At 44.3% G+C, this 25,948-nt stretch overlaps 1 protein-coding gene across 1 annotated transcript in view; it reads left to right on the top strand.

Annotated features, from left to right (window-relative positions):
- Window positions 1-23,550, top strand: part of LOC126996790 (V-type proton ATPase catalytic subunit A-like) — a 39,542-nt gene extending 15,992 nt beyond the window's left edge. The window contains exons 5-9 of the mRNA XM_050857654.1: window positions 6,884-7,075; window positions 9,591-9,827; window positions 13,686-14,254; window positions 18,565-18,829; window positions 21,901-23,550. Coding sequence (XP_050713611.1) covers window positions 6,884-7,075; window positions 9,591-9,827; window positions 13,686-14,254; window positions 18,565-18,829; window positions 21,901-22,062 — 1,425 coding nt within the window. The 3' untranslated portion in view covers window positions 22,063-23,550. The remainder of the gene's footprint in view (window positions 1-6,883; window positions 7,076-9,590; window positions 9,828-13,685; window positions 14,255-18,564; window positions 18,830-21,900) is intronic.
- The last annotated feature ends 2,398 nt before the right edge of the window (window positions 23,551-25,948 follow it).

Here is a 25,948-nt window from a genome sequence, read left to right as displayed (position 1 = left end):
TCGAGATTCAAAATATCGAGATGTGAAGTTAACTTCTTATGGTGAAAAATGCAGTTGGGACCAAAGCCTTGCCAACTAACCTATATCAACTACGTTTCTCACTTCCGGGTTTTTTCACACCTTGTTGTGGTCCTTGACCCCCATTCTTGCTCTTACCCACCCCCTGGGACTTTCCATTGGCCGCGGGAAACATGGTGAATGGGATCCAGGTAGCCAAACCACCTTGACCAGCCTTGAGCTGGGTTTGAACAGCTGGCAGGTGGCTGATGATGATGATGATGATGAGGGTCGGTGGCATAGCCTTTGTATCAGCGCCACTTAAACGGTATTTTTATTAGGGCTTGTGTATGTGTGGCTGTGTTTATTATGGGTATAGGCTTTTCGGCACTCCTACGGAATCCAGGTCCCGCCTCAGCTGCCTGGCTCAGCTGCTACCCGCAGGCCAAAGTTGCCAGTTAGGCATTTTCTGTTGCAGTGTTGTTAGCATGCTGGGCGAGCAAGCCATCCTGGTAGCGCTCCCTTCCATTCCACATTGTCATTCACACACTCTCTAACTCTCTACCATACTTTTTATTGTACTCTCAATCATGCACTCAGGCACTGGGAGGCTTGTGCATGATTGGCATGATACTTTCTATTGTACTCAAAATCATGCACTCAGGCACTGGAAGGCAGAGCCAGTGCCTGAGTGCATGATTTTGAGTACAATAGAAAGTATGGTAGAGAGTTAGAGAGTGTGTGAGTGTATGACAATGTGGAAGGGAGCGCTACCAGGATGGCTCGTTCGCCCAGCGTGCTAACAACACTGCAGCAAAAAATGCCTAACTGGCAACTTTAGCCCGCGGGTAGCAGCTGAGCCAAGCGCTGGCCAGGCGGGACCTGGATTCCGTAGGAGTGCCGGCTTTTCAATTTGCTAATTTTTGTTTTCCACATGTTGTATAAGACTTCTTTCTTTTCTTCCATCTCTTCTTTTTCAAAAGGTGGGAGAGCAATCGAAAAAATCTGCGATTGAGATTCGTGTAATTTGATCGAGATATGTGAATCGTGGGTTCTTGATGGTGCAATTGAGATGAGATTGATCGAGATTCGTGATTTTACTGTACTTTAATTCTGTAAAAAATAACATGTAAAATGTTTTTATATAAATATTATTTTGAGATGTGAGATGCATTAATGGGATTTACATTAATTTCAATGGGGAAATTCATTTTGGTTTACGAGTGTTTTGGTGTGCGAGCAAAATTCCGGAACGAATTAAACTCGTAAACCGAGGCTTGACTGTATTTTTTTATTTCCACCACTTAAGGAGGAGGTAGGAAGACACCTACCGAATGGGCGTGAGCTACTCGGTGAGGATATATGGGAAGCGAGGAGGGTGCTGAAGCCCTTCAAAGATCCTTCCCATGTCCTCACTAATCGTTTCCCTTTTGTCTCATCAACACCAGAGAGCAGTTCAGCATGCTCTCAAAAGACAGTTCCTCTCTCTTTCTACACCACACTACATTCACACAACACACACGCCTTTTCCCAAAATTTAAAATTCAAATTGGCTAACGAAAACACCACCTTGGAGTCCCTGCTTAGGGGGGGGTCCATAAATTCCCCCAGGGAGGACTCCCCTTCTGGCTGCCGACTTGAGAGGTGTCCTGATAACGCCTCAAACCTCCTCCTTATCAATTTCTGCAACATTCGTGGTCTTCGTTCTAATTTTCATTCTGTGGAACGCCATTTCTCCTCTAAACCTCATCTTCTCTTCCTCACCGAAACACAGGTTTCTGAGGCTACTGACAGCAACCTCTACTCTGTTCCCTCCTACTATCTCTATCCTAAATTTCAATCCAAAGCTGGATGTTGCGCCTATGTGCGCAATAACATCACTTGCTCTCGTGCCCACGACCTTGACTCTTCTGAATTTTCCACCATCTGGCTAAGACTTCATTGTCATTCTATTACTAAATACATCTGTGCTGTTTATCTCTTGCCTAACTCTACTAACTATGTAAAATTCTTTGACTATTTGAACTCTAAAGTGGAGCACATCTTGACTCACTCTCCCTTTGCTGAAATATCCATCTTGGGAGATTTCAATGTTCACCACCAGCTTTGGCTTTCATCCTCTTTCACTGACCAGCCTGGTGAACAAGCCTACAACTTTGCTCTCCTCAACGACTTAGAGCAGTTGGTTTAGCACCCTACTCGTATTCCCGACCGTCTTGGAGACAGGCCCAACATTCTAGACCTCTTCCTTACCTCTAATCCCTCTGCTTACTCTGTCAAACTGTTCTCTCCGTTGGGCTCCTTCGATCATAACCTTATTTCTGTATCCTGTCCTATCGCTCCTGTACATCCTCTGGACCCACCGAAGAGGCGATGCTCCTGGCATTTTGCTTCAGCTCGGTGGGACGACCTGTGGATGCACTTTTCCGAATTCCCGTGGAATGATTACTGCTTCCTGGAGAGAGACCCCTCTGTGTATGCTCAGCGCATCACAGAGGTGATTGTCTCTGGAATGGAGGGATACATTCCACATACTTTCTCTACTCCTCATGCTAAAAAGCCTTGGTTTAATCATGCTTGTTCTCGTGCTATTAAAGATAGAGGCAGCTCACAAAAGGTTCCAGAGCCTTGAACTCCGCTAACTTTGATCTTTACATTTCAGCCCGGAATCATGCCAAATCTATTCTCCGACTTACCAAAACTTCTTTCATTAATAGAAAATGTCAACACCTTGCTTCTTCTAATTCTTCCTGTGACTTCTGGCATCTAGCCAAAAATATCTCCTTCAATTTCACTTCTTCCTCTTTCCCTCCTCTCCTTAACCCTGATGGCAGCACTGCCGTCTCATCTGTCTCTAAAGCTGAACTCTTCGCTCAGACTTTCTGTAAGAACTCCACCCTGGACGATTCTGGGCATATTCCTCCTACTCATCACCCCTCTGACTCCTTTATGCCTGTTATTAAGATTCTTCCAAATGATGTTTTCTATGCCCTCTCTGGCCTCAACTCAGAAGGCTTATGGACCTGATGGAGTGCCTCCTATTGTACTTAAAGACTGTGCTTCTGTGCTGACACCCTGCCTGGCCAAACTCTTTTGTCTCTGCCTGTCAACATCTATCTTTCCTTCCTGCTGGAAGTATGCCTTTGTACAGCTTGTGCCTAACATGGAGGTAGGATTAGGAGGAGACGGCACCAGCTGGGTGAGGTGTCCCAGGAAAGTGAAGCCAGTTTGCCCGCGCTGGCCAACGCCCAGGACTGGCAGGATGGCTGTGCCAACCCTTTGTATCAGTAGCTTAATTAAATGTTTTTATCAATTGTTTCACTATCTGTTAAGGTACTACAACTTTTTTCTTGCTTTTAGACTAAGACATTTTTATTATTATTTCAAGTACTTTTCAAATTAATATTTAATTGTATTAAAACAAGTACTCATGCGCGAAAATAAGTATTTTCTGTGCGATGAGCTACATACTAGAAATACAAATATCCGTACATGCATTAACGACCATTTTCAAGTAACCTAAACCCTGATTTTATATCTTTTGTGGATAATCAATATTCATAGCAGAACTAATAACACTTGATTTATTAGTTAATTGTAAAGTGCATAATTATAAGTACACTATTATAAAATCATCCATTCTAAATTTAACAAGAGAAATTGGAAGTAGGTTTGGTTTGTATTTATTGGCCACTGAAATGAATAAGTTTGGTGTACAACTGACGGCTCCTTACCTTAACATTACTTGCTAATTTATTAGTTATCTGTGTAGCATCATACTTAAACCGTGCCTGCAAATATGTCTCAGCAACTGCCTTAACTAACAGACGCAGATGGTTTTCCTGAGGGTCTGTGTCATACATGTGATTAGTTATGGTGGGGAATATGTTTTTTTTGGTAGCAATAAGCCAGCACTGAAATAACTAACTTACTAATAGCCCCCTGCCCTAAATTGTTGCTTGACACTCTTTCTCTGAACAGTTATTCTGAAGTGATACATATATCAAAAACACCATCAGAAGGATATACCAAGTTTCCTCTGTCCTTTACTTTAACTAGTGAGTGAAGGATCAACTTTCACTTGTCACATATAACTAAGATTTTATAATGTGTTAAGGAATACCTATATTGACGATAGAAGTTTATTTTTTTTATCTATATTCACCATTGCTAAGACAACTACTTTTAAGAAGATTTCATTCCATAATACCTAATAAGAAGCTATAACACCACACTCAGTAGGCTGAAGTCTGTCGTTTAATAATGAAATCTTACTCCATTTATCAGTTACTGTGTAGTTTATCTTCACCTCAGTTTAGTTTTAGATTACTCCTAATATTACTTAGTTGTGAAATGTAAGTGTAGGGCATTTTTCCTTATCAAACCTCGCGCTGCAGCCGTATGCAGCACAGGACACTGGCATCGTGAGCAGCCCGCGAGGCACGTCCACACACAGCCCATTAGCTTTGACAAATGACTGAATGCAGTGATTCATGTCTATAGTGAAATCTAGGTATGGCGCAGTCAGGTCAAAGCTAAGCCTAGGTGAGGCTGGGAGTGGCCGACACTTGCTTCTTGCCAGTCCCAAGATGGCAGACTCTACTTAACTTTTTCTCACTGTGCGCCGCCTCCTCCTAATCCTACCTCCATGGTGCCTAAGAAGGGTGACTGTTCCAATCCCTCAGACTACCATCCTATAGCTTTACTTTCCTGTCTATCTAAAGCTTTTGAATCGATCCTTAAGATGGTAGATTCAAAAGCACCTTTCCACTTCTAACCTTCTATCTGATTGCCAGTATGGATTCCGCAAGGGGCGTTCTACTGGCGATCTTCTTGCTCTCTTAACTGACTCTTGGTCATCCTCTCTTAGCCGTTTCGATGAAACTTTCTCTGTTGCGCTAGGCATATTGAAAGCCTTCGATAGAGTCTGGCACCAGTCTTTGCTTTCTAAACTGCCCTCTTTCGGATTCTATCCCTCTCCCTGTTCCTTTATCTCCAGTTTCCTTTCTGGCCGTTCTGTCTCTGCGGTGGTAGACGGTCACTGCTCTTCCCCTAAACCTATTAACAGTGGCGTTCCACAGGGCTCTGTCCTATCACCCACTCTCTTCCTGTTATTCATCAATGATCTTCTTTCCATAACAAACTGTCCTGTCCACTCATATGCCGACGACTCCACTCTGCATTATTCAACTTCTTTCAATAGAAGACCCTCTCAACAGGAAGTACACAACTCCAGACTGGAGGCTGCAGAATGCTTAACCTCAGACCTTGCTATCATTTCCAATTGGGGCAGAAGGAACCTTGTGTCCTTCAATGCCTCAAAAACTCAATTTCTCCACCTGTCAGCTCGACACAATCTTCCAAACACCTATCCCCTATTCTTCGACAACACTCAGCTGTCGCCGTCTTCAACACTAAACATCATCGGTCTATCCTTAACTCAAAATCTCAACTGGAAACTTCATATCTCCTCTCTCGCTAAATCAGCTTCTTCGAGGTTGGGCGTTCTGTATCGTCTCCGCCAGTTCTTCTCCCCTGCGCAGTTGCTATCCATATACAGGGGCCTTGTCTGCCCTCGTATGGAGCATGCATCTCATGTGTGGGGAGGCTCCACTCACACAGCTTGTCTGGACAGAGTGGAGTCTAAGGCTCTTCATCTCATCAGCTCTCCTCCTCCTATTGATAGTCTTCTACCTCTTAAATTCTGCCGCGATGTTGCCTCTCTATCTTCTATCGATATTTCCAGGCTGACTGCTCTTCTGAACTTGCTAACTCCCCCCCTCCCGTGGCCCTGCTGCACACGACTTTCTACTCATGCTCATCCCTATACTGTCCAAACCCCTTATGCAAGAGTTAACCAGCATCTTCACTCTTTCATCCCTCACGCTGGTAAACTCTGGAACAATCTTCCTTCATCTGTATTTCCTCCTGCCTACGACTTGAACTCTTTCAAAAGGAGGGTATCAGGACACCTCTCCTCCCGAAATTGACCTTTCTTTCGGCCACCTCTTTTGATTCTTTTTTTTATTATTGTTTTCTTTTTTGTGTGTGTGCCTTTGAGCTGTCTCCTCTGTTGTAAAAAAAAAAAAATTAATAAATGGACGTTCGGTATGACTGGACTAAGTTCCCCTCAATTAGTCCATTTTACTGAGAATTTACTGTAATTAGAAAATGGATACATGACGTGTTGTTTCCTGAAGCACCAGTAGTGGGTAAAGTGTTGATCGGCAGGTTCAGGAAGGCAAATCCATGTGAAGTACAGGGTGTCTCGATGGCAGAGAAACATATCGATGACGGGCAAGTCTTTCACTCCTGGCGGTGACATAGCGACTGATACGAGTGCAGCGCCAGAACATGGTGCTCACACTACAGAGAAACCAGATTGGTGAGATTGTTCTGTGTTGGCTCTTGCAGGTCCTTTACTTCCCAGTGCTCTGCCACATGGTCCCAACACCTGCCACCTCCTCTCATGTGTGATCTATAGCTGACATATGAGAGGAAGAGACAGGTGTTAGGGCTGTGTGGCAGAGCAGTGGGAGGAAAATATCCAACACAAAATGATCTCACCAATCTTGTTTCACTGTAGCTTGATGTGTCTGTCTTTCATCCATATGTTATGATTCTCTATAGCCGGTATTTAATTTGTTACTTTAATATTTAACTTCGTGGTCATAAGACAGATTACTTGGGGTGTCTTGTCTTAGTGTAACCATACTCCACACCTCTCCTTTCCCTCCCTTATCACTCCCCTTCCCTTCTCTTCCCTATCCTTTCACACCCCATTCCTCCTCACCCCTTCACACCTCTCCCTTCTTTTCCTCATCCTTCCCCATCCTTCCTTCCTTATGCCCCACATCTCCACCCTAACCACGACTCCTCTTCCCAGGTCGGCAGTCACATCACAGGCGATCTCTTTGGCATGGTGGCAGAAAATACCATCATCAACCATAGAATCATTTTGCCCCCGAAGGCCCGAGGCACGGTCACCTACCTGGCGGCTCCCGGCAACTACTCAGTGGATGAGACGGTGCTGGAGGTGGAGTTTGATGGAGAGAAGCACAAGTACAACATGATGCAGGTGGGTGGGGTGCTGGAGGCCCATATTCTCAGGCATTAGGGGGCTTACACACACAAACTCATTTGGTAAAACTGGTAGAGGCTGTGTTAGTATTTCCATGGGTAGTTTTATGAGTGTAGTGAGAGTTTGACAAGGCCTCTGGATCTCTTGTCATGATTCGGTGTGTGAGGCCTATATTCTCAAACATTTTGGGGCTTACACACATATTTGGTAGAGGTTGTTGTGTTAATATTTCCAGCCTATTGAAAGTTTGACAAGGCTTTAGTGAAGTTTAGTCGCTGGAGGGACCTTGTGTCATGGTCTGTGTTGGAGGCCATATTCACATACATTTCAGGGCTTTCATACATACATTTGGTAGTTTTGGTGGAGGCTGTGTTAGTATTTCCATGGGTAGTTTTATGAGCCTAGTGATAGTTTGACAAGGCTTCTGGACCTCTCATCATAATTGGAATGAAAGTTTATGGCTCATGTCCTCAAAGTTTTGGGGCTTACACACCCACACCCACATTGTTAAGGGTCTTGCAGAGGCTGTGTTAGTGTTTCCAAGGGTAGTTTATGGGTGTTTTTTTGAGCCTAGTGACAGTTTGACAAGGCTTGTGTGTACCATGAATGTGAAAAACACTCATGAGGACCTAACTAAGCTTCTTTGCAGGCTTTGAAATACTTGTGACAGTCAAAAGTGTCTGAGAAATGATCTCCTAAATTTCTTTGTTTATATTTTTGCATATCTCTGCTCTGGCTGTCCAAGTTTCCCATGGCAAAAGTAAATCAAGGTCTACGTCTTTCATCTTATATTAAGGGAGTTTGATTTTCAGAAAAAAATGGTGAAAAGGATATTCTTTATTTCTTTCTTTACATTTTTTCTCAATATTACTCTGGCTCACCCTTGTGCCGTCCAACTTCCTAATGCAAAAAATAATTGGAATTTTAACTTTTCATCATATTTTATTCAAGCATGTTACAGGTCCCTTAAGGAAAAATATTAAGAATCCACAACATTTCTTACTTTACAAAGTGTTGCTAATATTTCTGCTCTGGCTCACCTGAATGCTGTCAAGCTTACTAATGCAAGAGCTTACTGGCACCTTCATTCTTTCTTGGCTTACACTGGTAAATTCTTGAACAGCCTCTCTTAATCTGCATTTTCTTCCTCCTGTGCCTTGACCACATTCAGGAGAGGAGCATCAGGACTCTCCTCCAACTTAATTTCATCATGCATTTGTCAATTTGTGTTAGGCTCAAATTTATTTCAAGTCCTTATTTGGAAGTTTGTTGATGGTTTTGTGGCCAGAAACAAGCAGCAGGAAGCTGACCCTGGTGAGGGGCTGAGGCTAAGCAGCATCACAACAAGCCCAACATTAACACACCATATCAACCATAGTATTATTTTATTACTATTACTATGATTAGAGACGAATCAGGCAGAGAGGGAGGAGTGCGGATGCTATAAGCTGCCTGGTCAGCTGCCCCCAAACACCTGAGATGCCGAGAAAGAGAAAATAAAAATGAAAGCAATGAGAGAGAAGCGGAAAGAGGACGAAATAATAAAGGAGATTATAGAAGTTCAGAGATAGAGGGTCATAAACATCCTAGAATACAAGTAAACAAATGGTTACAACAGTTACGTCACCACAAAAAGTTACACAAAATAAACTAACAAACAGTCGCTGCACATGCAGTACACACACCGACACGCCAGGCTGGTCAGCTGGCAGGATTGGGTGACGTCAGCACCTTGAGCAAGCTGACTCGGGCGGTGTTCACTCAGGCAAAGAGTAGAAGGCTGACTGTTAACTTGCCGTCAGCTGCCTTGTGGAGAATACACAGGCTAGCGGGGTGTGGGCAGAGTACTTAGCAGGAGCAGGTGGTGTAGTTTATTCCGCCTAAGGTGAGAACACGTCAGGAAAGCAGCTCCTTCCCATGGTGACAGAGGAAGGGCATGGCTGCTCTTGTGCTGGTAATTGGTGGACACTTGGTGCAATGGGGGCTGGGTGAAATCTGGCTTCAGGTTAGAGTCAAGTGGAAGGGCAGCTGGCAAGGCTTCTCCTGTGATGCATTCTCACCATAGGCTACAGTGGAACAAATGGCTGGAACGATCACTTGTCATTGCGGGCAAACCCTTTGAAGCCCCAACACCATGAGTGAGAGGGTGAGCGGAGCACAGGAGAGAGAGAGAACGTGAGGCTGAAATGAAAAGAAAGAAAAGATTAGGTCAGCTTATGTCACCTTCCACCACCCTTATCACCATGACAGCCACACCTCTAATAGGCACAACCATCCCCAAGCACACCACTGAAAACCTCACTGCACCCACCCTCACCACTTGACACCCAGGCACACCACTAACAGCCACACCTCACCACTAACAACTACACCTCATCCACCCTCACCACTGACAGCCACACCTCACCCAACACCACTGACAGCTGCACCCTTCCCCCAACACCATTGACAGCCACACTTCACCACTGACAGCCACACTCTTCCCCGCCTTCACCCCCTGTACCCTCCGTAGGTGTGGCCAGTGCGTCAGCCAAGGCCGGTCAGCGAGAAGCTCCACGCCAACCACCCGCTGCTGACAGGCCAGAGGGTGCTGGACGCGCTGTTCCCGTGCGTGCTGGGTGGCACCACTGCCATCCCCGGGGCCTTTGGCTGCGGCAAGACATGCATCTCCCAGGCCCTCTCCAAGTACTCCAACTCCAACGTCATCATCTACGTCGGCTGTGGGGAGCGTGGCAACGAGATGGCTGAGGTGAGGAAGGCAGGAGAAGAAGGAGGAGGAGGAGGAGGGTAGGTAGGGATGCATGGAAGGGTAGGAAGTTGGTATGAAAGAGGAGAGGTAACTGGAGAAAGAAAGGGAAGGAAAGAAGGGAAAAAGGACAGTAAGAAATCATCATAGTTATTATTATTATTTTCATTATTATTAAAGACATTACAGTAGTTAGAGTTGGAAGGTAAGGTAAAGGTAAAGTTGGGAGCATACGCTACAGCTACGCGTGGCCTTGGTGCTCATCTCCGTCGCATTGGCCCTTGAGCCTGTGGTGAGATGGAGCCCATCACCCCGGGACACAGGGCCAGTGTGACATCCAGGTTACCACAGTTAATCTTCCCCAGATACCCATTTATTGACCAGCCTGAAAGGAAGGATGAATGGTTGGGTGAGCTGCACGCCGACTGCCTGGGATGGGAATCAAACCCCGGCCCACGGAGTAGTAGCCAGGCACGCTGACCACTAGACCACGGAGGCATAGAGTTGAAAGAGTCCTAATAATTCATCCAAGTCACAAGACTACCATGACATCCAAGACAAAAAAAATAGGATAAATGAAATGAAGTAAATATAGATCATATAAAACACTTAAGGGCTGACTAACTGAACACTGGCCTGAAAAGGTGGACTGATGCCTCTGGTAACAAATGTTTAATGAAGAGATTTTCTATTCTCTCTTTTCTATTACTCTCTCGGTCTCACACGTCCTCTGCGTGTATCGAAACACACGAGAAATTAATCACAACAAGGAGAGGGTATTCGCCGGCTGCCTGGGCTGGGATTGAACCCGCGACCAGTGTGACGAGAGAGCCACTCCTTACCGAGTCGGCCAAAGAGGTACAGGTAACTCTCGATTTACGCGAGTATTGCGTCCTTGAAGAGGTCGCGTAAATCAAAAACAATGTAAATCAAACAAGAGGTAGGTTTCTGTCAAAAAATAAATACCGTATTTTCCGGCGTACAGCGCGCACCTTTTTCACATAAAAAATGCCTGAAAGTTTAGCCCTGTGCGTTATACGTCGAATGTACAAATTTTTAATGATTTTTTTCTTCTTTGGGGTGTTTTTAAGGGTCTGTTTTTCGTCTTATCCAATAACAACAGCAAACTTACCTTTATTATTGTTTATAATCTTTCATAGTCCATAGCTGTCTTATAATATGTTACCATAGAATACAGGGCGATCTAATAACTACTATACAAAAATGAAATCGGTGGAGGATCGCCCATGCCTTGCTGTTATCCTGTTTTTCCGTCGGGCGCCATTTGTATGATCTTGATCTTGATGTCACAGGTGGCTTATGATTGTAAGACTAAGGAGCAGTACAAGCTACATAAAAAATCATATTGGAAAAAATATCCATGTGTTCATTATTAATTATTAATATTAGTGAGAATAATGGGGTAAATATGATATCAAACTGTACATCATGAGTCTTGTACGAGTTATTTCGCGCAATACCAGCCCGGCCGCCATTTGCATTGTTTACAAACCACACAACCACACTCATACAACAAACAGCTGCATGCCGCGTGTCACCGGAACCGTGTGAATTGTGTCTTGCCTAGTTGTCTGTCATAACCTATGAGTGATGGTGGGAATAATATGCTTATTCACTTCATTCAGTGGAGAGAGAGAGAGAGAGAGAGAGAGAGAGAGAGAGAGAGAGAGAGAGAGAGAGAGAGAGAGAGAGAGAGAGAGAGAGAGAGAGAGAGAGAGAGAGAGAGAGAGAGAGAGAGAGAGAATATCTATCACCGAGATATCCACTCAGGCACTCAGTCTTAGCCTCACTTGTGTGAGGAAGAAATGAGGGACACTATGAGCGGCTGGCTAGTATTGGTACCGGTATCGAGCAGTCTGGTACCGGTACTGTACCGTATAGCTGGTACCGTTAGTACCGGTACCTGCCCACCCCTATTGTTAAGTTGTGTGGCAGCGTGGGTACTCTATTGTTGTTCAAGTGGTGCGCAGGAAGAACTGAGCTCAGCTGTGTGGCTGCTGTGCCGTATGAGTCCAGTTGCTTGAGACATATGGTGGCCACTCCATAAAATATTGCGTATAAGTGAAAAAACGTGTAAATTAAACATTTATTTGGATTTTGGACCCCACGTTATTTCAAAAACGCGTAAACCAAACTCATGTAAATCGAGAGTTACCTGTACCCCACTGGCTAAGTGGGGTTATGGGAGGCTCGTTCATCAGGCATAATCGCCGCACTACACGACTTTCCCCTCTATGTAGATTAATTTCTGTGTGTTGAGACCTTAGACAGTGACCACTATCGGTTCACTATTCCACAACATCCCTGTAGAGACGTACCTCCAACTCTCCCATTTTCTATTACCCTCAGAGAGCATGGGCCATCCTACCTGTTACCCCTTCGGGGAAACCCAACAGAACTGCAGGATAGGATATCCCACTGCTATGCCACCATTTAAATGAAGAGATTTTCTATTCTCTTTTTTCTATTACTCTCTCGGTCCCACACGTCCTCTGCGTGTATTGAAACACACGAGAAATTAATCACAACAAGGAGAGGGTATTCGCCGGCTGCCTGGGCTGGGATTGAACCCGCTACCAGCGTGACGGGAGAGCCATTCCTTGCCGAGTCGGCCAAAGAGGTACCCCGCTGGCTAAGTGGGTTATGGGAGGCTCGTTCATCAGGCATAGTCGCTGCACTACAAATTCCCATTACCTGCATGGTATGTCACCCCCAACTCCGGCTATATGGGTGTGTGGCACGCCGCCCAGAAGCCAGCCCTGCTCACCGGGTTGTTTCTGCAAGAGACAGCCCTGAGTGGAGGAGGCCAAGGGGACGCCCACAGGGTTTGTGGCTTGAGCGTGTTGATAGATCCTGCCAGGAGGTGTATGGGAGGGACCCCTGGGTATAGAGCTGTAGGGTGGGCGAGGTGATGCACCCCCGACAGATGCCCCTATAGTCTGGCTCAGCTAAGCGTGCAGTTGTGGGCGGGTTCAGCGTAGGGGATCCCCTTGTACAGCATTGCCGCGTGTCTCCTAGCCCGCGATGTTGAATCAGTAGAAATGTTCTAATGTAAGTAAAACCATGGCAAATATGATCAGCAAACATGCATACACATTTAATGTTAGTATTATAACGTATGAAAGAACAGTTAACTTATTATGGATAAGATATTTATGAGCATATAAAGAAATGTGGCATACATATTTTACAGTGTTGCTAAAAAAAAGCTATAATTATTATTGAGTTTCCCTTTCATTTTGGGATGTGTAAGTAGTTTCACTGTTATATTTAAATTATATCGTGAAGGAATGTACGTTAAAATAAGCTGACATAAGTAAGAAAAAAATACCTTCAAATCCTCTTGGCGTTACCGCCACAAGAAAGAGAGAGAGGCAACCAGCGTGGCAACGCTGTACTCTCGGATTATTCCCTACATGGCACCTTATAGCCGCACATTAAGATTAGATGAGTCTTACTATAGTGACTGATGAACAGATAGGATGATTAACAGATAGGCATATCATTTATGCATGTTAAAAAGTAAAACAATATTGGCGCTAACACTGATCCCTGCGGCACTCCACTTGTGACCTTTCTCCAATCCAATTTTTCATTTTATAACATGGTTCTCATTTCTCTGTTTGTCAGGTAATTTTTCATGGGTTGTCATTTTTTTCCCTGATCTGCCTCTATGTTCTAGTTTCTACAGATATATTTTATGTGGAACTTATTGAATGCCTTTTTAGGTCCATAAAATATGCAGTGTGTGTGTGTGTGTGTGTGTCAGGTAAGGAACAAAGGAGGGAGGCAGGAAGGGTGAGGGTTCGCAGTGTGTGTATCAGTCTGTCTGCCCCTCAGGTGCTGCGAGACTTCCCAGAGCTTGAGCTGGAGGTGAACGGCAAGAAGGAGTCCATCATGAAGCGCACGTCCCTGGTGGCCAACACCTCCAACATGCCCGTGGCCGCCCGAGAGGCCTCCATCTACACCGGCATCACCCTGTCTGAGTACTTCCGAGACATGGGCCTGCATGTGTCCATGATGGCTGACTCCACCTCCCGTTGGGCTGAGGCTCTCAGGGAGATCTCTGGCCGTCTGGCAGAGATGCCGGCCGACTCCGGCTACCCAGCCTACCTCGGGGCGCGTCTAGCCTCCTTCTACGAGCGTGCCGGCCGCGTCAAGTGTCTGGGCAACCCCGAGCGTGAGGGCTCGGTGACCATCGTGGGGGCTGTGTCTCCCCCCGGCGGTGACTTCTCCGACCCTGTCACCTCGGCCACGCTGGGCATCGTGCAGGTGTTCTGGGGGCTGGACAAGAAGCTGGCGCAGCGCAAGCACTTCCCCTCTGTCAACTGGCTCCAGTCCTACTCAAAGTACCTGCGGGCCCTCGAGGAGCACTACGACGCAAACTACCCAGAGTTTATGACCTACAGGTGGGGGGTATTCCTTTATGTGTGTGTGTGTGTGTGTGTGTATGTGTTTGTGTGTGTATGCAGCATGTCTGGGTGAGGAATGTATGTCTTGACTCTGCACCCAAAGTTTGTAAGGTGGGTGGGTGTGGCTGCAGCATGTCTGTGTGTGTGTGGAGTGTAGGTTTTTGGCTTCCAGTACCAGGGGTTTGTGATGCTGAGGCAGGTGGGTGTTCTATGAGGTGTGACTGTTGCATTTGTGTGTGTGTGTATATTTACCTATCTACCTATTTGAAATCTACCGGGCCCGAGCTAAGCTCTAATAGTCCCTTCTCCATATCTACATTCATCCAGCCTTTCCTTCATTTTATGGATACTGCTCGCCTCCACCACTTCTTCCCGGAAGCTGTTCCATTGTTAACCCTCTCGCGCACGATGACGTGTTTCGCGTCATCAAGGGTAAAAGGTCCTGCCGCACGATGACACGAACCGCGTCATAAAAGTTTAAAAAATTGATTAAAAATTAAATTTTCGGTGAAAGTGCGTCAAATTTGGGAGTGCCATTTGTTGGGGTAAGTTTCTTAATGGAAACTTATGGCGACCTTTCTAAGGAGTATAGATGAGGAGCGTCAACTCTGTTGATTATTTAAAAAAAAAACCCATTTTCTTGGTGTAACTCGGGAACTATTAGGCATGTGAGGATTTTGAGGATACCATAAGAATCCTCACTAAATTCTGCTTTGAAGCATATATTTGGCTAAAAAAGTTGGCCCACAAAATTTCAAGCTAGCGAGTGGGGAAGAGATGGTACTTAGGATTTATTATCTACAATACTCTATATGGAGACTTGAAACAAGTTTGTATTGTTCATTTTCCTCTATTTTTATTTGCGCATGTTCTAATACAAGTCTTTATGAAGCCATTGATACCAAATTTATTGGGGTACAATATATCTGTGAGGGTAAAATACGTCCAGGAATGTAGAGCATCGTGGCGGCAAAAAAAGGCCAGTCGGGCCAGAGAAATGGATGGTGAGTGGAACAAAAACTTATTGGAAACTTACGGTGCACGAGAGCGTTAACACTTCGATGTGGAAAACTATACTTTTTAAGTCACTCAAACAGGTTCCTTTATTAGGTTTCTTTCCATGTCCTCTCACCCCTGCGTTCTCGCAGTTAACCCTTTCAATACAGTGATGCAGACATCGGCGTCACAGTATGGAAAGGTTTAAGAGGAATTGGAAGAGGATTAATCCTCTTCCAAACCTCTTAATCCTCTTCCATTTCCTCTTAAGAGGTTTAGAAGAGGATTAAGAGGAAATGGAAGAGGATTAAAAGGTTTAGAAAAGGATTAACCCTTTCCATACGGTGACGCTGACGGTGATGCCGACGTTGGTGTCACTGTACTGAAAGGGTTAAGAAGAGATCATCTCTTTCCACCTCATCAAATTTATTTACCAACTTACACAGCATGATCAGATCTCCTCTCTCCCTTCTTTGTTCCAGTGTCATCAAGTTCATCTCCTTCAACCTGTCTTCATACGTCATATTTCAGAGTTTTGGGACCATTTTAGTTGCAGTTCTCTGTATCCTTTCCAGTTTTCTGATAGGGATGTACCGATGTATTGGTATCGGTGGTATCGGCACATTTTAAGAGTATCGGTATTGGTATCGGATGATTTTCTGCCGATGCTACCGATACTTGAAGGAGTTTTGTACGTTGCAGGTCACTCGATTGCAAATAATTTTGTTCAACAGAAATTGGATTTTCTAAATTGTTGAAAAAATATTAGAAAAGTGTAATTATCTAGTATCATGATACTACATAGTTTGGAATTTCCCGTGATTTAATTTTCATCACTTTAAACGATAAGATTCATATTACTTTGAATACAAGTATATAATATTTAGCATACAGTACGCATAGCCTTTGGTACCGCGGACGCGTACAACACAGGTTTAGCACCAGTAGCTTCAGCGCGGGATTGGCGAAGCCCCTTCACTTGCCTCATTTGCCTGCCTCAGTCAGTCAGACGGTCGCCCCGCAACGGGGCACGCTGCCAAGGTCTGGGGATTTTTTCAGTCTTGTGCCTAAATGTACAGCAATTAAGGTAAAGCTATCCTAGCCGAGTCAACTAGACCTCACGAGGCGCCTCCTCCCTTGCCCCTTGTCAAAACTAATGGGGGTGGGTGTTAACACTTCCCTTCTATGGTGGAACAACGAGTAGTGGGTCTTTTTCTTCTTAACGTTTGATATTGCCCTTTGGCTGCTGGAATTCTTGTATAAAAAATATCAGTGCACAGGTATCGGTATCGGTCAAAATTTTGGTATTGGTACATCCCTACTTTCAGATATCCTTCTTTTTGTGAGGCGACCACACAACTGCAGCATATTCAAGCTTTGGTCTTATCATTGTTGTAATTATTTTCTACATTTCTTTGTCCATAAAATGGAATGATACCCTTATATTTTGCATCATCCTGTAGGCTTCTCCAAACAGCTTGTTTATGTACTTTTCCATTATATATGTGTGTGTGTGTGTGTGTATGTGTGTGTGTGTGTGTGTGTGTGTGTGTGTGTGTGTGTTCCTCAGGGACTCACAGCACCCAGAGTTTGTGGGCCATGGGTGGCTGGGTGAGGTCATGGAGAGGAGAGAGGACACCAAGCATTAAAGAGTTGCCTGCAGGGGATGAGGAGAAGCCGTCATTCAGTGTGCAGCGTCTGATGGAAGGAAAGACAATGATAGTGATGGGTGATGGACTTAGGTCAGCATTCTCAGACACTTTTGGCTCTCACAACAAATATTTTCAAAGGCCACAAAGGAGATAAGTCTCATTTTCTTGAGTTTTTATCACATTCATGGTATAGAAGCCTGGTCCAACTATCACTAAGCTTATAAAACTACCCATGGAAATACTAACACAGAAACTGTACAAAAGCCTTATCAAATGTGTGTGTGTGTGTGTGTATTTACCTAGTAGTTTTACAGGGCCTGGGCTTACACTCGTGTGGTCCTGTCTCCGTATCTGTATTTGTCCAACTTTTCCTTAAAGCTTTGCACACTCTTCGCCGATACTACATCCTCGCTTAGTCTGTTCCAAACCTATATATTTCTTTGTGGGAAGCTATATATCTTTATATCTCTCAAGCATCTTCCTTTCCTTAATTTTTTACTGTGTCCTCTTGTATTCCTGGTGTTTATTCCTTCTTTATCTACTTCCATTTTCCTCAATAATTTATAAATTTGAATTAGGTCTCCCCTTTCTCTTCTTTGTTTTAATGTTGGTAGGTCCATTTCCTTTAATCTTTCTTCATATGTCAATCCCTTCAGTTCTGGGACCATTTTTGTTGCCATCTTTGTATTCTTTATAGTTTTTTATGTGTTTCTTATGGGGAGACCACACCACCTCCGCATATTCCAATTTTGGTCTTATCATAGTGGTTATTAACCTTTTCATCATATCCTTATCCATGTAGTGGAATGCTAATCCTATATTTTTCACCATGCTATACGTATCCTCTAATATCCTATTTACATAACTCAGGCTGTAGATTAACTTGTATTGTCACTCCCAGATCTCTCTCTTCTTGAACTTTCTTTAATATTTCTCCATCTCCCATTCTGTATGTCCATTTTGGTCTCCCTTCACTCTTTTCCATTTCCATTACATGACTTTTCTTCACATCGAATTCCATCTCCCATTTCACACTCCATTTCCAAATCTTGTTCAGGTCATCTTGCAGAATTTCAGAGTCTTTACTGTTGTGTGTGTGTGTGTGTGTGTGTGTGTGTGTGTGTGTGTGTGTTTACCTAGTTGTATATACCTAGTTGTAGCTTTACAGGGCCTGGTGCTTACGCTTGTGTGGTCCTGTCTCCGTATCTGTATTTGTCCAACTTTTACTTAAAGTTTTGCACACTCTTCGCGATACTACATCCTCACTTAGTCTGTTCCAAACCTCTATATTTCTTTGTGGGAAGCTATATTTCTTTATGTCTATCAAGCATCTTCCTTTCCTCAATTTTTTACTGTGTCCTCTTGTGCTCCTGGTGTTTATTCCTTCTTTTAGTAGTAACTCTTCATTATCTACATGTTCCATTTTGCTCAACGATTTATAAATTTGTATTAGGTCTCCCCTTTTTCTTTTTTGTTCCAGTGTTGGTAGGTCCATCTCCTTTAATCTTTCTTCATATGTCAATCCCTCCAGTTCTGGAATAATTTTTGTTGCCATTCTTTGTGTATGTGTTTATGTGTGTGTGTGTGTAACCCCCAAAGTGTTTGAGGATACAGGCCTTAGAGTGACCTGCTGACCCTCCACCATACCACATCCCGCAGGACCAAGGTGAAGGAGATCCTGCAGGAGGAGGATGACCTGGCTGAGATCGTGCAGCTGGTCGGCAAGGCTTCCCTCTCCGACGCAGACAAGATCACGCTGGAGGTGGCCAGGATCATCAAGGACGACTTCCTGCAGCAGAACTCCTACACTTCTTACGATCGCTTCTGCCCCTTCTACAAGACTGTGGCCATGATGAAGAATATTATTGCCTTCTACGACATGTCCCGCCAGATTGTGAACCGCACCGCGCAGAGTGACAACAAGGTAAGGGCTGGGAGAGGGAGGGAATGGTACGTTATGAGTGTGTGTGTGTACTTTGCTGATGTGATAATGAGGAGGAGGATGTTGACAGGAGTGTTTATGCTGTTAATAGTGAAGGGTATGTTGAGGAAGAGGAGGATAGGTTGCTAGTGAAGGCTGCATTGATGTTGATAGTGAAGGATGTGCTGCTGTTGAATTGACTTTGATAGTGGAGGTAAAGTTGATGGTAGTGTAGTGGCTTCATATTTTTCTTCCTTACCTCAAAGCAGTAATTTTGATGGATGTGGCACCTGCACATTTATAGTTCGTGAATATGTGAAAATCAACTGTTGTGATAGATTTTCAAGCTAATTTTTCATTAATATATTTGAATGTATAAGTATACAAAAAACAAAACAAAACAACTCAGTCCTTATAAATTCTAAACATGCCAATTTGTATCAATAATCTGTCATACGAGTTTGTATCAGACAGTACTGTCAGGTCATACCTACTCAAATGATCTTTGGCTTTTCAAATGCCTTATCTCATTTCAGGCTTAAATGACACTCTCATAAGTAGGTCTGGGTGCGAGAGGGATTTAGGGGTCTTAGTGAGCTCTGATCTCCGTCCAAGGGCACAATGCATTCAAGCTAGAAATCGAGCTAATAGGGTACTGGGATTTATTTCAAGGAGCGTAAGCAACAGAAGCCCCGAAGTCTTCCTCAAACTATATTTAGCATTAGTTAGACCTCATCTTGACTATGCAGTTCAGTTCTGGTCACCCTACTATAGAATGGATATCAAAATGTTAGAATCGGTGCAGAGGAGGATGACTAAGATGATTCAGGGGTTGAGAAACTTGCCATACGAGGAAAGACTCAAACAGTTAAACTTGCATTCTCTAGAAAGGCGAAGGGTGCGTGGAGACATGATCGAGGTTTATAAATGGATGAAGGGCTTTAATAAGGGAGACATTCATAAGGTTTTGTTGGTAAGAGAACCGGGTAGGACACGAAGTAACGGGTTTAAACTGGATAAATTCAGATTCAACAGGGACATAGGCAAAAATTGGTTTACTAATAGGGTGGTGGATGAGTGGAATAGGCTTAGCAGTCATGTGGTGAGTGCCAATACAATTGTCACATTCAAAAATAGACTAGATAAATTCATGGACAGCGATATTAGGTGGGGTTAGATACACGGGAGCTTAGGGTCAAAGGAGCTGCCTCGTACAGGCCTACCGGCCTCTTGCAGACTCCTGCGTTCTTATGTTCTTATGTTCTTATTAAAAGACATCTGACTCTGCAAGTGCAAAGAAAGGGAATTCTAATAACTTATTGCATGTAAATAATGATTAATATTAAAAATAACATGAAATAGCAAATGATAATTGTTGAATGTGGTGCTAGGCTATTTTGAATGTTACTCATGTTATTTACATGCAACAAATATCAAAATTCTTTATGTACAGGCACTTGCAGAGCCAGTCTCAGCCAGATGTCAGTTCATGTACCTGCAGTGAGATGAATTATAGGTATTTGAAAGGCTATAGATCGTTGAGTATGATACGATTATGGCACCTTCTGTTTGATACAAGTTTGTCTTTTGTGGGCTTGTGTGGTATATTATCAATGCAAATTGGCATGTTTGCAGTTTATATAAAAGGGCTTATATTACTGAATAATATAGATATATTACTGGAAATACTGGAATACTGGGAAATAGTGATGATGATGGGAAGGAGGAGAAGGAGAGCAACAGGATAAGGTGATGTAGCCTACATGTCTGAGCCTGGAAGTATAAAATAGAGTAATAAATGTAATCAGGATCACATCAATGCCTCACTACAGCATCCTTGAGTTGGGGAGGAAGTCAGAATGCTGCTGAGAGACACTAAGCTGCCTGAGAGTGAATGGCGCTGAATGAGGGGAAAACATAACTGTCTGGGGCTGTGTCAGTAAAGACTTATAAAGGCACTCACAGGAGGCCGCTTCTCCTTGTAGTAGTGCTCCCGAGGTTACTCTTAGGAGAGATTGCACTTAGTGTTTTACTAATATAGGCCAAACTATAGGCTTAGGCTGTATGATACATGTTTGTGGTTTGAAAGATATATTAATTGTCATTTACAAGCATATAAAATAGTTCTAGTTAACTAAACCACGGTGTGAGGCAGGGCGGGCTGTGTGGGCCGGGCCGTGGCCACCCAGCCACCCATGTTATCACATTGCACGCAGCCTCCCTGACACCATGGTCTAGTTGAGCAAGACTCGAGTTCATATGTTTCTGAATAACAAAATTAATAAAAAGTAACTTTAAAACTATAAATATTTATCATACAGCTTATATTTGGATCTTCTTTGTTTGACAAAATTATTTTCCCTCATGGGATTGGACGGGTCAATGAAGATGTCGTCATTGTTCATCTTGGTTTGAACGGGGCCTCAGGATGCCCTTCCTGTAGGTAACCTCAGTTTTCATCTGAGGGCCCAAGTGGATTGCCTACCAAGGCTGTGAACCCTTCCTGCCCGGGTTAGATTGGTGAGGTGGCAGGGCATGTCCACACATTGGTGGGCCATGCACAAAACACCTCTAGGGGTCCAACCTGCTCAGAGATTTTGCCTGGGGTTGCAAGGTCCCAGTTCCTAAGGGTGCCATGAGGAGGCACTTTGTGGGTCTTGACAAGGAAGATGTTGTGCACTGGCAGGGAGGACCTATGTACTCTGCCTTTTTACTGGAGCTGTCTGGTGGCTGCAGTGGAAAGCAAGAGATGCAAGCAATCTCTCACCTCACTACAGCCCTAGACACATTCCCTGCCCTGCTGTGGGGGCTAACCCTCCCCATATTTTGGTCTAAATTAGTAAAAAACAACATGCAATTTCTCCCATGAGTGGTCTGCTTGTGAGTAATCTTGGGAGTCCTTGTGCTGTGAGAAGCAGCCTCCTACGAGGGCCCTTACCAGTCTATCAGTGGGGCCCCTGGTCCATACTTTTTCACCAGCTGTGAGCCACCTTATTCATTCAACACATCCCGCGGAGGAGGAAAATTCCTCCGTGGGTGCTCCTGTGTCCCTCATCCACCCCTCCTTCCCGCAGATAACCTGGCAGATCATCCGCGACACCATGGGCCAGATCCTGTACGAGCTGTCCTCCATGAAGTTCAAGGACACCTTCAAGGAGGGGGAGGCCAAGGTCAAGAAGGACTTTGACGAGATCTACGAGAACATCCAGCTGGCCTTCAGGAACCTAGAGGACTAAGGTGCCGCGGTAGCAACAGACAGTGCCGTGACGGGACTCTCACCTCTCCCTCTCATCCTCAGTCCCTCTCTCTCTGCTCTGGTAATGGGGTCATTTTTAGTCTGATGTCACATACTCAATACCTGACTTGTTTTCCCTTTTTCTCATTGGCAATCCATTATGCTGATTTTAGTGCCGGTCATTCCATTATTTTAGTCTTCTTATTTCAAAGCTAAAGTTTCCACTGTATTTCAAAGTTATATTTCATTCTATCAGAGCTGAAGTTACTGTTGTTCAATCACGGCCAAAAGTTAATCACCACTTTCTCCCAGAGTTAAAACTGTTATCTTGTAATGTTGTTGAGTGGGGGACAGTGAAGTTGGCTGAGAGGTTTATTATATCAGAGCTAAAGTTACTGTTGTTCAGTCATGGCCAGAGTTGTTTGCCATTTTCTCCTGGAGTTAAAACTGTTATCTTGTAATCATGTTTACTGGGGGACAGTGATGTAGGCCGAGAGGTTTATCAGAGAGCAGCACATGTAGTGTAGTGAAGAAAGTAGCCTAGTAATGTTATTGGGTCAAAGGGAAGGTCGTCTTTTTACTAACTTATTCGTAGTGGCTTCTTTCCTTCCTCTTGTTGACTGGGGCTGGGAAGGTTTCAGGGATGGGGAATTTCCTTTAGCATTATATAGTTTAACGGCAGATTGTTTATAAACGAGATGAAAAAGACAACTATGTAGTAGCTTAGTAAAGCTTATTGAGAGTGGAAGGAGAGATGCGATAGGTGAGGTAGTCTTTAAGTAGAACAAAACGTAGGAGGAAGAGGAAGTAAAGGAAAAGGGAAGAGTTGGACCATAGAACAAAAATACATGTAGGAAATGAAAGAAGTTGAGTAATTGAAGCAGAAAGTTTTATCTTGAGTTAGCTAATAAAGGAGAGAGAGAAGCAGAGAGAGAGGGACTGGGGCTGCCCTAAAACAGTATTGGTGAGGCCACGCCATTCCAGAGTTGTGCTGTGGCTGCCTGTGGTCAGCTGCTGTTCTCACCCCCAGCGGGCCTTGCATAAATCTTAGGTGATAATTATAATTCTGATATGGCACTAGAGTCATATTTCCATGTACAGTTGTCCAGAGTGACTCATTGTTGCTGTTGTCCGTCACGTGTATAAACAACCCCCAGCGAGCCACAGGGCCAAGATTACTCTACAGCCCTCCCCGACTGACCTGGTGCGTGTGTGTAAGACCGGGGAGGTCGGGTGCGTGGGCGTCTTCTTTCGTCGTTATTGGTGACAGTCATTTCTCCAGTGTTGTGCAGCGTAGGGTGGTAGGGGCTGGCCGGGTGTCCTGCCCAGCACCCCGGCGGAACCAGCGATGGTGACATTCATCTGTGCACAAGGAATGTCTTTACAAAGGGGTAGCTTGTGTGTACATTCCAGACTGGCCGCTACTACCGCCAGTGTCAGGTGTCTGTGTATATTTGTGTATTTCACTGTGTATAAAGAGTCGATGGGAGGAGTGTGTTTTCTTTTCACCGTGACGTGTTCAAAGCTGTGAAGGGAATTTTTCTGCGACGTTGGCAGAAAGGGAGATGATGCTGTGGAGGACGGTGGGTGAGTATGACTGTGTGTGCAGGAGGAGAAAATTGAAGGTAAGTGTTGGCAGGAGTAAGGTAGTGCTGACAGGTGTGCAAGAGAAAGTTAAAGGTGCTTGCAAAGTTATACAGACTTAGAGCAGAGAGCATGACAGAGTGAGATTTGGTTTGGAGAAGATGGAGGAAGTGTGAGTTGAGCAATTGGGGACAGACCTATGTAAGTATGGAGGGAGGAGGAGGAGAGAGCAGTAAAGGGCAGGCAGGTGATGAGTGCTTTGGAGAGTTATGGAAGGAAGAAGTGTAGGCATTATCACGAGACACATGGACGTGGAATCTAGCTCAGCGATCACACATACATGCAGTGGAAATGAGAGATAAGAGGTGCATGTGGTGTGGCAGGATGGGAAAGAGAAAGAACTGTAAGCATGTATGAGAGGCTTGATGTGGGTGTAACAGCAAAGGGTGAAGACTGGAGCTCTGAAACGGTATGGACATGCAACGAGAATGAATGAGGACTTTGTGAAGAGAGTGTGCAGGGGCAGGACTGAGGCAGGGGGTGTTAAGGGGAGCCACCAACAAAACGAGATTGATAGTGGATGAGTACTGGAGAGAGAGTGTTGGTAGGTGAGGGGCTGAAGGCTGTATTATCAAGCATTTCAGGGCTCTCACATCCCCATTCATTAAAGCTTTTGTGGAGGTTGTGGGAATCACTGTAGCTACTTTCATGAAGCTTGTGGTAGTTTGACAAGGATTACGTTTCTTGAATGTGGTAAACACTCATAAGAACCCGACCTATCTCCTTTGTGTGATTTGTAGTGAGAGCTGAAAATGTGTGATAATACGGGCCTGAGTGTGCTGTGAGGGAGTGCATCTTGTCCCGCAACAAGAACTTCCCTCAAGGGGGTGGACGTGCCCTAACCTATCCCTGTTCCACCACCCTGCCCAGCACACTACACCCATCGCCTGCAGAGTAACCCACTCTCTCAGACACTCCTCCATTCCACTGATCCACTTCACCGCTGGTCTCCCTTCCTCTGACACTAATTAACAGGAGCATACACCAGGATATACGTTGCTTCACTCACCCTCAAACTTCCCATTACACTGTTAACCTGGGCAAGCCTCCATGCAAGCCCTTCCATTCTAAGCCCCTCCAAGGATCGATCGACTTGGATGTGTAAGCCTTGAAATGTTTGAGAATAGCCTTATAAGTGACGAAATATTTAAAACTCGCTATCTCAACCCAAGAAGAACCCATAGCACCTAGTCATCAGAGTATATATATTTTTCCTGTTCCCTTGTTTTCTTCTTTCTTTTCTCTTCCTTTTATTTTTCTCCTTGTTTCTTGTTTCTCGTTACCAGGTTGCTTTTTTATTCATTTTCGTCTTACTTTGTCTTTCCTTTTCACCGTTTTCCTTGAAGTTAGTGAAATGTGGATGAATGTTTCCGTAGAGTTTATCCGGTGTGAATATGAGTGGAAGAATTTCTAGAACGGTAATTTGCGAGTGAAATAATTACCTCCGTGCGTCCTGCCTCCTCTCCTCCAATCCATTCTTCTTCCCCAGATCATTCTCTATTTCCATTTCCTTTTCTTCCTTTTTTTTTGGAGGTTTTGGTGATTGCTTTCGAGTCACTGCACGAGGAGGCGAAGCCCTTAGGACTTCAAGTCTCCTGGGCCAAGACCAAGTTACAGGTGTTTGGAGGCTTGCTGGATGAAACAGTACAGTCTGTTCATGCGAGTGGCGGGGACACTTGAGACCCCGGAAAATCCAGACAAAATTACTCCTAGGGTCTTAAAAGAAATCAAACATCAAATTTGTAAACCGCTCTCCATCATATTCAATAAATCTTTAACAGCTGGAAAAGTTCCGTCGGATTGGAAACTAGCAAATGTCACACCAATTTTCAAAAAGTGGGACAAGTCTCATCCAGGAAACTATCGACCAATTAGCCTGACATCGATTGTTTGTAAGTTAATGGAGACTATCATTCGCGACAATATGGTGAAATTCTTCGAAGAAAATAATATAATAAATAATTCGCAACATGGCTTCCGTAGTAAACGTTCGTGTTTAACTAACTTACTTGATTTTTTTCGTTATATTTTTGAGATGTTCGATGAAAGCAGATCAGTAGATATCATATATCTGGATTTTCAAAAGGCATTTGATCAGGTCCCCCACCAACGATTGCTCAGTAAACTATTGGCGCACGGTATCTCGGGTAACGTTCACAATTGGCTTGTGGACTGGGTCCCTGAGCGGAAACAGAGAGTAGTTCTAAACGGTGTTACATCTAACTGGCTCGATGTCAGAAGCG

The sequence above is a fragment of the Eriocheir sinensis genome, chromosome 11 (assembly GCF_024679095.1).
Source record: "Eriocheir sinensis breed Jianghai 21 chromosome 11, ASM2467909v1, whole genome shotgun sequence".
Taxonomy (NCBI): Eukaryota; Metazoa; Arthropoda; class Malacostraca; order Decapoda; family Varunidae; genus Eriocheir; species Eriocheir sinensis.
The sequence above is the reverse complement of the archived record's forward strand: the minus strand, read 5'-3'. Positions and strand labels throughout refer to the sequence as shown.